Source organism: Salvelinus namaycush, chromosome 35 (genome assembly GCF_016432855.1).
Source record: "Salvelinus namaycush isolate Seneca chromosome 35, SaNama_1.0, whole genome shotgun sequence".
Lineage (NCBI taxonomy): Eukaryota > Metazoa > Chordata > Actinopteri > Salmoniformes > Salmonidae > Salvelinus > Salvelinus namaycush.
Window position 1 is genome coordinate 27,928,373 of NC_052341.1, and position 12,338 is coordinate 27,940,710.

The following is a 12,338-nucleotide window of genomic DNA, read 5'->3' on the forward strand; positions in this document are numbered from 1 at the left end:
TCTGTTCTATGTCAAACAGGGAACATCCCAATCTAAGAGAAGCAGCAAAAACTGACCAATGGGTTGGCTGAGTTGAAAGGACACATTGCCAGTCAGCGGCCTGTGACTTTATCAACTTAAGCATACTGTAACTTCACTGTGTGATTGTAAAAAGCACATTTACGTGACATTGTCTTCATCATGTGTCCTAATGGAAGCAAAATGATGTACCAAATATCAAACCTAGTTGTCTTAGTTGTCAAACTGGCTTTAACTTCTCCTTAACTGTCTTTTAAAAGCTTATATGTTTACATCCAATGAACCAAATCCATTTCATGACTACCCTGGGCATTGAGCAACCTGTCTAGACCACACATTCCAAGCCAGTGCCAGGCCGAGTGTGATGCCAGATCACTGTTGCTGAAGCAGCACTTGACTGATGGCCATTTGTATTTGTATGTATTATGTATCACCATTAGCTGCTGCCAAGGTGTAAGCTACTCTTCCTGGGGTCTGGCAAAATTAAGGCAGATATACAATTTTAAAAACATTACAATACATTCATAAAATATTTCGCAACACACTAAGTGTATGCCCTCAGGCTCCGTGTGTGTGTGCATGTGTCTGTGCCTATGTTTGTGTTGCTTCACAGTCCCCGCTGTTCCATAATGTGTATTTTTATCTGTTTTTTAAATCTGATTCTACTGCTGCATCAGTTACCTGATGTGGAATAGAGTTCCATGTAGTCATGGCTCTATGTAGTACTGTGCACCTCCCATAGTCTGTTCTGTACTTAGGGACTGTGAAGAGACCTCTGGTGGCATGTCTTGTGGGATATGCATGGGTGTCAGAGCTGTGTGCTAGTCGTTTAAACAGACAGCTCGGTGCTTTCAACATGCCAATACCTCTCACAAATACAAGTAGTGATGAAGTCAATCTATCCTCCACTTTGAGCCAGGAGAGATTGACGTGCATATTATTGATGTTAACTCTCTGTGTACATCCAAGGGCCAGCCGTGCTGCCCTGTTCTGAGCCAATTGCAAGTCCCTCTTTGTGGCACCTGACCAACCGACTGAACAGTAGTCTAGCTGCAACAAAACTAGAGCTTGTAGGACCTGCCTTGTTGATAGTGCTGTTAAGAAGGTAGAGCAGCACTTTATTATGGACAAACTTCTCCCCATCTTAGCTACTGTTGTATCAATATGTTTTGATATGTTACTCCAAGCAGTTCATATATGTTTGATATGTTACTCCAAGCAGTTTAGTCACCTCAATTTGCTAAATTTCCACATAATTTATTACAAGATTTAGTTGAAGTTTAGGGTTTAGTAAATGATTTGTCCCAAAGACAATGCTTTTAGTTTTTGAAATATTTAGGACTAACGTATTCCTTGCCACCCATTCTGAAACTAACTGCAGCTCTTTGTTAAGTGTTGCAGTCATTTCAGTCGCTGTAGTACCTGACGTGTATAGTGTTGAGTCTTCCGCATACATAGACACACTGGCTTTACTCAAAGCAAGTGGCATGTCATAAGTAAAGATTGAAAAACGTAAGGGGCCTAGAAGGCTGCCCTGGGGAATTCCTGATTCTACCTGGATTGTGTTGGAGAGGCTACCATTGAAGAACACCCTCTGTGTTCTGTCAGACAGGTAACTCTTCATCCACAATATATCAGGGGTGTCACGACTTCCGCCGAAGTTGACTCCCCTGCCTGTTCGGGCGGTGCTCGGCGGTCGTCGTCACCGTCCTACTAGCCGCCACCGATCCCTTTTTCGTTTGTCTGGTTGTTTTGTCTTATTAGTTGCACCTGTTGTTTTTGTTTCGTAATGAGCTTCCCTATAATTAGGAGTTTGACCCGCCCTTGTTTTGTGCGGGATTGTTTTTGTTACGTGTGTGTATGTTGGGTGTTTGGCAAGTGTTTTCACTGCGCCCTGGATGTTCGGGCTTATTCAGTTTGTTGTAAAAAAGTAAATATAAGGATTATTTTTCCTAAGCGGCTCTCTCTCTCTGCGTCTGGTTCTTTCGCTCACCTAGTCCCGCGTGACAGAATCCCGCACCACAAAAATGGAACCAGCAGGAGCAGCCGCGTCTCCTCTCCCATCGATGGAGGAAAGGGTCCTCCATCACACCAGTGTTCTCCACAGAATTGGGTCGGCTATGGACCAAATGATGGAGAGGATGGATCGATGGGAGAGGAGTGGCCTTCCCACCTCATCTCCAGCACCCCCTCCTCCAGCACCTCCTGTTCCTGTTACAGCATCTGGCTCCGGGGCTCTTCGGCTGGCGCTCCCACGGGAGTATGATGGAACGGCGGCCGGGTGTCAGGGGTTTCTTCTCCAGCTGGAGCTTTACCTGGCGACCGTTCGTCCTACTCCCTCCGGAGAGGAGAGCGTGAGCGCCCTCGTCTCCTGTTTGACTGGACGAGCTCTTGAATGGGCCAACGCAGTGTGGAATGGCCCAGACTCGGCGAGGGATCATTACCCTGAGTTCACCCGCCGATTCCGAGCTGTGTTTGACCACCCACCAGAGGGTCGTGCGGCGGGTGAACGGCTGTTCCACCTGCGTCAGGAGACGAGGAGCGTACAGGACTTTGCCCTGGAGTTCAGGACCTTGGCTGCAGGAGCAGGGTGGAACGACAGGGCCTTAATCGACCATTTTCGATGTAGCCTTAGGGAGGACGTCCGCAGGGAGCTAGCGTGTCGGGACACCACACTCACGCTGGACGAACTTATTGACATGGCCATCCGTCTCGACAACCTGCTGGCTGCCCGCAGACGTTCGGAACAGGTCCTGTCGTTTCCACATCCCAGCCCTCCTGCTCCTATCCCTATGGAGTTAGGGGGGGCAGCATCAAGGGGGACCGGAGGAGGAGTGTCCTCCTGCACCAGTTGTGGTCGGCGAGGGCACACGGCCGACCGGTGCTGGAGGAACTCTTCTGGGAGTCGGGAGGGCAGGCGGAACACTACTCGATCACCCCAGGTGAGTCAGCACCAGACTTACCCAGAGCTTCCTGTCAGTCATATGTATGTGTTAACCTATTTCCCCGGGTTTTCTCCCTCTCTACAGCATAAGGCGCTAGTCGATTCAGGCGCAGCTGGGAATTTCATTGATCGGGGGCTCGCATTAAGGCTAGGGATTCCCCTTGTGTCGTTAGACCTACCTTTCCCCGTGCACTCCTTAGATAGCCGACCATTAGGGTCAGGAATGGTCAGGGAGGCCACGGTACCACTGGACATGGTAACGCAGGGTAGTCATAAGGAGCAGATTAGTCTGTTCCTTATCGACTCACCTGCGTTTCCAGTGGTGTTGGGAATTCCCTGGCTAGCTCAGCACAACCCGGTGATTTCCTGGCAACAGGGGGCTCTTAAGGGGTGGTCAGAGGAGTGTTCAGGCAGGTGTATAGGAGTTGCCGTTGGTGCGACTACGGTGGAGAGTCCAGACCAGGTTTCCACCGTGCGCATTCCCTCTGAATATGCCGATTTGGCTATCGCCTTCAGTAAAAAGAAGGCGACCCAATTACCACCCCATCGACGAGGGGACTGCGCGATAAACCTCCTGGAGAACGCTGCACTTCCTAGGAGTCACGTGTATCCTTTGTCCCAGGAGGAGACAGCGGCTATGGAGACATATGTTACTGAATCACTGGGACAGGGATACATTCGGCCCTCCGCATCACCTGTCTCCTCGAGCTTCTTTTTTGTGAAGAAGAAGGATGGCGGTTTACGCCCGTGCATTGATTATCGAGGTCTAAATTCCATCACAGTGGGGTTTAGTTACCCACTACCTCTCATCGCTACGGCGGTGGAATCATTTCACGGGGCACGCTTCTTCACAAAATTGGACCTGAGGAGTGCGTATAATCTGGTGCGTATCCGGGGAGGAGATGAGTGGAAAACCGCATTTAGTACTACATCTGGCCATTATGAGTACCGCGTCATGCCATATGGGTTGAAAAATGCTCCAGCTGTCTTTCAATCCTTCGTAGATGAGATTCTCCGAGACCTGCTCGGGCAGGGAGTGGTAGTGTACATTGATGACATCTTGATCTACTCTGCCACCCGCGCGGCGCATGTGTCTCTGGTGCGTAAGGTACTTGGGCGACTGCTGGAGCATGACCTGTATTGCAAGGCGGAGAAATGTGAGTTCTTCAAACAGGCCGTTTCCTTCCTGGGTTATCGTATTTCCACCTACGGGGTGGTGATGGAGGATGACCGCGTTACAGCCGTGCGTAATTGGCCGACTCCGACCACGGTGAAAGAGGTGCAGCGGTTTTTAGGGTTTGCCAATTACTACCGGAGGTTTATCCGGGGTTTTGGTCAGGTGGCTGCTCCCATTACCTCACTGCTGAAGGGAGGACCGGTGCGCTTGCGTTGGTCAGCAGAGGCGGACAGAGCTTTCAGTCGTCTGAAGGAGCTGTTTACCAATGCGCCCGTGTTGGCGCATCCGGACCCCTCTTTAGCGTTCATAGTGGAGGTGGACGCGTCCGAGGCGGGGGTCGGGGCCGTGCTGTCCCAGCGCTCGGGCGAACCACCCAAGCTCCGCCCTTGTGCCTTCTTTTCGAGGAAGCTCGGTCCGGCGGAGCGAAACTATGATGTGGGGGACCGGGAGTTGTTAGCTGTAGTCAAGGCTCTGAAGGTGTGGAGACATTGGCTTGAGGGGGCGAAACACCCTTTTCTCATCTGGACTGACCATCGTAATCTCGAGTACATCCGGGAAGCGAGGAGACTAAATCCGCGTCAGGCTAGATGGGCCATGTTTTTCACCAGGTTTCAGTTCACCATCTCGTACCGACCAGGCTCCCAAAACACCAAGGCCGACGCGCTGTCCCGTCTCTATGATACCGAGGAGCGGTCCGTTGAGCCAACTCCCATCATTCCACCTTCATGTCTCGTGGCACCGGTGGTATGGGAGGTGGACGCGGAGATAGAGAGAGCCTCACGGTTAGAGCAGACCCCTCCTAACTGTCCAGCGGGGGTTCAGTACGTGCCGGGAGGGGTCCGGGATAAGCTAATCCGTTGGGCTCATACTCTCCCCTCCTCGGGTCATCCGGGCATCGAGAGGACAGTGCGGAGTCTTAGAGGGAGATACTGGTGGCCCACGTTGGCTAAGGACGTGAGATTTTATGTCTCCTCCTGCTCGGTGTGCGCTCAGAGCAAGGCTCCTCGGCACTTGCCTAGAGGGAAGTTACAGCCCCTCCCCGTTCCACAACGGCCGTGGACACATTTATCGGTGGACTTTCTTACCGATCTTCCCCCGTCCCAGGGAAGTACTACGATTTTGGTCGTTGTGGATCGGTTTTCTAAGTCCTGCCGTCTCATCCCGTTGCCCGGTCTCCCTACGGCCCTGCAGACTGCGGAGGCCTTGTTTACCCATGTCTTCCGGCACTATGGGGTGCCTGAGGACATCGTTTCTGATCGGGGCCCCCAATTCACGTCCAGAGTTTGGAGGGCGTTTATGGAAAGACTGGGGGTCTCGGTCAGTTTGACCTCGGGTTTTCACCCCGAGAGTAATGGGCAGGTGGAGCGCGTAAACCAGGATGTGGGCAGGTTTCTGCGGTCATATTGCCGGGACCGGCCTGGTGAGTGGGCGAGGTATGTTCCTTGGGCTGAGCTCGCTCAGAACTCCCTCCGCCACTCCTCAACGAACATGTCCCCGTTTGAGTGTGTGTTAGGTTACCAGCCGGTCCTGGCCCCATGGCACCAGAGTCAGACCGAGGCTCCTGCGGTAGAGGACTGGGTACAGCGCTCCAAGGACACCTGGAAAGCCGTCCAGGAATCGCTAAAGTTAGCAGGACAACGGCAGAAGAGGAGCGCTGACCAGCACCGCAGTGAGGCCCCCGTGTTCACACCGGGGGACAGGGTCTGGCTCTCGACCCGAAACCTGCCTCTCCGCCTGCCCTGTCGGAAGCTGGGGCCGCAGTGCGTGGGGCCGTTTAAAGTCCTGAGGAGAATAAACGAGGTGTGTTATAGGTTACAACTCCCTAGGTATTACCGTATTAACCCCTCGTTTCATGTGTCTCTCCTCAGGCCGGTGGTGGCTGGTCCCCTGCAAGAAGGTGAGGTGCCTGAGGTCCCTCCACCCCCTCTGGAGATCGAGGGGTCCCCGGCGTACACAGTACGTGCCATTCTGGACTCGAGACGCCGGGTGAGGGGCCTACAGTACCTCGTGGACTGGGAGGGGTACGGTCCGGAGGAGAGATGCTGGGTTCCGGTGGGGGACATTTTAGATCCTACTCTACTGAGAGACTTCCACCGCCTCCACCCGGATCGCCCGGCACCTCGCCCTCCGGGTCGTCCTCGAGGCCGGTGGCGGCGCGCTGCGGGAGCCGCGCGTCAGGAGGGGGGTACTGTCACGACTTCCGCCGAAGTTGACTCCCCTGCCTGTTCGGGCGGTGCTCGGCGGTCGTCGTCACCGTCCTACTAGCCGCCACCGATCCCTTTTTCGTTTGTCTGGTTGTTTTGTCTTATTAGTTGCACCTGTTGTTTTTGTTTCGTAATGAGCTTCCCTATAATTAGGAGTTTGACCCGCCCTTGTTTTGTGCGGGATTGTTTTTGTTACGTGTGTGTATGTTGGGTGTTTGGCAAGTGTTTTCACTGCGCCCTGGATGTTCGGGCTTATTCAGTTTGTTGTAAAAAAGTAAATATAAGGATTATTTTTCCTAAGCGGCTCTCTCTCTCTGCGTCTGGTTCTTTCGCTCACCTAGTCCCGCGTGACAAGGGGATGTAAAGCCACAACACCTACGTTTTTCCAGCAGCAGACTATGATCGATAATGTCAAAAGCTGCACTGAAGTCTAACAAAACAGCCCCCACAATCTTTTTATCATCAATTTCTCTCGCCCAATCATTAGTCATTTGTATAGTGCTGTGCTTGTTTAATGTCCTTCCCTATAAGCTTGATAAAAGTCTGTTGTGAATTTGTATACTGTAAAATAACATTGTATCTGGTCAAACACCATTTTTTCCAAAACTTTACTAAGGGCTGGTAACAGGCTGATTGGTCGGCTATTTGAGCCAGTAAAGGGGGCTTTACTATTCGAAATGAATTTTGCCTCCCTCCAGGCCTGAGGGCGCACACTTTTTAGTAGGCTTAAATTGAAAATATGGCAAATAGGAGTGGTAATTTCGTCCGCTATTATCCTCTGTAATTTTCCATCCAAGTTGTCAGACCCCGGTGACTTGTCATTGTTGATAGACAACAATATTTTCACCTCTTCCACACTCACTTTACGGAATTCAAAATTACAGTGCTTGTCTTTCATAATTTGGTCAGATATACTTGGATGTGTAGTGTCAGCATTTGTTGCTGGCATGTGATGCCTAAGTTTGCTTATCTTGCCAATGAAAAAAATAATTCAAGTAGTTTGCAATATCAGTCAGTTTTGTGATGAATGAGCCATCTGATTCAATGAATGATGGAGCTGAGGTTGCTTTTTTCCCCCAAATGTAATTGAAGGTGCTCCAAAGAGTTTTACTATAATTTCTTTGTTTCACAGTGTAGTATTTTTATTCAGTTTAGTCACATGATTTCTCAATTTGAGGTACGTTTGCCAATCGGTTGTGCAGCCAGACTAATTTGCCATTACTTTTGCCTCATACCTCTCAACCATACAATTGTTCAATTTCTCATCAATCCTGTAACGGCGGTCCTCCTCCTCTTCTACCGAAAAGGAGGAGTATTGATCGAACCAAGGCGCAGTGGAGTTTGAACACATATTTATTTAACGAAAACACGAACTTAACTAAACTAACAAAACAACAAACGGTGTAGACAGACCTATACGACGAACTTACATAAAACAAGAAGAACGCACGAATAGGACAATTTGACTACACAAACCGAACAAACCGTAACAGTCCCGTATGGTGCAAACAATTACACAGACACGGAAGACAATCACCCACAACGAACACTGTGACAACGCCTACCTAAATATGACTCTTAATTAGAGGAACGCCAAACACCTGCCTCTAATTAAGAGCCATACCAGGCAACCCAAAACCAACACAGAAACAGAAAACATAGAATGCCCACCCAACCTCACGTCCTGACCAACTAACACACATACCAAACTAACATAAATAGGTCAGGAACGTGACAAATCCACTGGGATTTAACAGTTTTTACAGTAATTTTCTTGATGGAAATGTGCATGCTTATTAGTAACTGGGGTAAGCAATTTCATAAATGTGTCAAGTGCAGCATCTGTTTGCTCCTCATTACACACCACTGACAAATATTCTTTACATCAACAACATAGGACTCACTACACAACTTATTGTATGACCTCTTATACACTATATTAGGCCCAGCACTTTGGTTTCCCTAGATATGGCTACTATATTGTGATCACTACATCCGATGGATCTGGATACTGCTTTCAAGCACATTTCTGTAGCATTAGTAAAAATGTGATAAATATATATTGATGATTTCATCCCTGTGCTGTTTCTAACTACCCTGGTAGGTTGACTGATTGCAGGTTGCAGGCACTGGTTACAGTTTGAAGTTTTTTCTTGAGTGGGCAGCTTGATGAATATTTAAATCATCCAGAAAATATACCTCTGTTGATATCACATACATTATCAAGCATTTCACACGTTATCCAGATACGGACTGTTAGCAGTAGATGGTATATAGCAGCTTCGCACAAGAACGGGCTTTAGGTGAGGCAGATGAACCTGTAGCCATATTACTTCAGTATTTAACATGATGACTTACCACACAGCATAGTGGTGCAGTCCACCAGACTGTGGATCCAGGCTGTCCCTGAATAGTCCCCTCCAAAGTGCATCTGAAACTCCACAAAGAAGATGGAGATGCATCTGGAACAGAAGAAAAAGATCAAGATGAAGAGAAATCATGACAAATAAGGATTATCTTGCATATTTCAAAATGTCTCAGAACTTAAAAATGTATGTTTCCTAGTGGTGTATCTGTCACAAGTCACAATGGTGTGCATACACGCACACACACACACACGGTCTGACAAGCACACACACCAACACACCATTTTTGGTGTATACAGCACATGTTCTCAGAACACACTGAGGTTTCTTCAATTATGTAATTACTCTTTTCCAGCTAGACATGGTGATGACCTGAGCGGTCGGAGGGAGCGATGCAACCGTAATGAATTGTGTAATCACGAAGCTGAGGGGAGAGCTGTAAAAAGCCTGGGACGTGTGGGAAGAACGCCTGCTTGGGGGGTAATGAACCACAAGCTCCTACGTCCGAGTCTGCAGAGGGGCTGCACCTGTACAAACAGAGGAATAGCACGTCAGGCGATAAGGCCCAGGTCACTCAGTGTGAATGTGATGGCCATCTGATCCTCATGTCCTCCCCAGCACTGGCCAGAGAACGCACATGTGGGGACCTACATAGGGCGGCCCTCCGTCAGCCTGCTGTTTCCTTACACACAACACAAACGTGTATACACACGCTGTCCGCTACAGCTGGTTTAGGGGTTTAAACTCACTCACTAGACCTCAAAGGACCTTGGGATCACTTATGCATATCAAGAAAGTAGAGGATCAGGACTGGCTAGACTTATTACCTTTGGTTACACTCAAACCCTTGGTAAAATTTCACCCATTCCTTCCAATTCCGACCTAATATTGCAATGTGCAATAGGGTAAAGGTTGAAGGTGACAATCTGGGCAGGCATTATCAGTTTACAACCATCAGTGACCAGGTTGCTGTTTGAAAAGTATTGAATAATGTTGGGAGGGACATTCCAACATGCTCTTCCTTATTTAAATGTTTTCCAATTCTAATCTACACAAAGGATTGCCTGATGTAAATGTGAGACTATAATCTCCTTCTTTATCCCTCACCCAACAGGTCTTCATCTGACTGAACAATTTTTTTTCAGTAACGCAATTCACTAAACCCCCTTCACCGGGGTAACAAAGCATGAAACGTGAAACCTTGAAAAACAACATTTTAGAGGAGACCTACAAAAATGTATTTGTTCCAGCAAACAGTTCGCCAGACTTTTTTTTCTGGCAAGCAATTCTCTCAAGATTCTATTTGAATCTGTGGCAAACCTGTGTCAACAATATTTATTGCCATTAGTGACAAACCGTTTACCAGAAGCCGTTTCTGGTGAAGACATGAGTTCCAAGACCAGTAACCGTTGGTGACCAGTCAGGGGGAGAAGGAAAATCAGTTGGAAAGCCATCTACCTAGCTACCTACTGAAATTGTCCAGTGAGCAGGGGTTGGAACCGGTTCAGGGAACAGAACCGAAAATTGAAAAATAAAGACAATTTTTAGAGGAACAGAACCAGAACCGAGAACTAAAGTGATCAATACTGTTCCGGAACAGAACCGTTATTTTTAAAAGCATGGGAATCGGTTAATAATGTTATTTTATGGGCATTTTTTTCAGTCCGACAAAAAACGCAACAAAGTGCCTGTGCAAAGCCCTCACTGTCACTCAAACTTGTTCCAGTGTCTGCCTGCCTGCCAGCTGAAAATCTTTGCCAGTGTGTGTGTAGTGTAATTGCCCCTCCCCCTCCTTCCGAAGCATACATAGTCTACTGTAGCTACTGACATTACAGGGGTGATTCAGAAATTAGGGAGAGCAATGTTTAATTAGAGAATAATGGATTAACTTTTTCAATGCTAGTTAAGGATACTATAGTTACCATGTTTCACATTGGATTTATAATCTACAAAAAGCTAAGATGTGTTATTAGTTTAATTGAACACGCAAACTTGTTAGCTAGCTAAGCTTGTTAGCTTATGATCAATTAGCCTTTTAAAATGACAAACTTGGATTAGCTAACACAACGTGCCATTGGAACACAGGCGTGATGGTTGCTGATAATGGGCCTCTGTACGCCTATGTAGATATTCCCTATGTAGATATTCCCTCCAAAATCAGCTGTTTCCAGCTACAGTAGTCATTTGCAACGTTAACAATGTCTACACTTTCTAATCAATTTGATGTTATTTTAATGGACAAAACATGTGCTTTTCTTTGAAAAACAAGGACATTTCTAAGTGACCACAAACTTTTGAACGGTAGTGTATATTGATTTCAGAGTTTAAAAAAGAAACCGGAACAATATAAACCGTAACTTTTTGGGGATTCGAACTGGTTCAGAACTTTATTTTGCTAGTCGGAACAAAACGATTGGGAAATAATGTTGGTTCCAACCCCTGCCGTTGAGTGTCTAACTTATTCATTAAACATCCTAAGAAACTTTTAAATTGTGTTAGCTAATTGATGCTTCGTTAGCAATGTCATGTTTTATCGGATAGAGTGAAACACATTTTGGCTAGTGCTTAATGTTAGCTGTCATATTTTTGCACAATTAATGTGATAGCTAGCTAGCTAGCTAACTAATGATTTGCCTAAACACTTATATTTTTAGGTGAATATCTTGCTGTCTTAGTGCCAATATGCATGTCAATACGTTAGTGTCACCGTTCAGTAGCATGTTAGCTAGAACAGCTAAGGTTGCAACAATATGAGCTAACTTGACATCAAAGCAAAACTTTACTTTTGCAGATGGATACCGTTCCCCTACCCGTGGTGTTGGTTGAGGCTGCATTGGGAGGAGGATGCATCAACAACCTGGAAAGATGTTAGTGGTGCACTCCCTCATAACACTTTTTTTTTAGTGATAAATTAGTGTATTGTCTTCAAGCTTGAAAAGGAAGCTATGTAAATGCATGTATTATTCTGATAAATGTAGCCTTCATACATTCATTCTTTGTAACAATTAGATCTCTCATTGTTTTAAACTAGTACCTAGCTCATCTTAATCACGTGTTGTTAATTCTCTCTTTCTTTCTAGAAGCAATCAGTTACAATGCAAGAAGACAGATTAAGGCCTTCAATCAGACTGAGGACAGAGAAATATGTGTGCACCTGGTCAAGGTTTCTTGCATGCGTGGCTTTGTTAACAATAATTCATTTAGGAAAATAATATGAATTCCCATACTAGGCATAAATACATTTTATGTTGCATTTCTTCCACTCAAGCCTTGTACACCTGAGTCAGGAAGAAGAGATAACTAGTATTTTACATTTAGCAGATGCTCTTATCCAGAGCAATTTACAGTAGTGAGTGCATACATTTTCATACTGGTCCCCTGTGGAAATCAAACCCAAATCCCTGGCAATGCAAGAGACATGCTCTAGCAATTGAGCCACACAGGACAACTAAACTCAGCAAAAAAAAGAAACGTCCTCTCACTGTCAACTGCGTTTATTTTCAGCAAACTTAACATGTGTAAATATTTGTATGAACATAACAAGATTCAACAACTGAGACATAAACTGAACAAGTTTCACAGACATGTGACTAACAGAAATGGAATAATGTTTCCCTGAACAAAGGGGG

General features: G+C 46.8%; 1 protein-coding gene across 1 annotated transcript in view; it reads right to left on the reverse strand.

Moving 5' to 3' along the window:
* LOC120029672 (monocarboxylate transporter 12-B-like) overlaps positions 1 to 12,338 on the reverse strand; it is a 29,451-nt gene that overhangs the window by 13,704 nt on the left and 3,409 nt on the right. Inside the window, exon 2 of the mRNA XM_038974949.1 lies at positions 8,702 to 8,805. Coding sequence (XP_038830877.1) covers positions 8,702 to 8,805 — 104 coding nt within the window. The remainder of the gene's footprint in view (positions 1 to 8,701; positions 8,806 to 12,338) is intronic.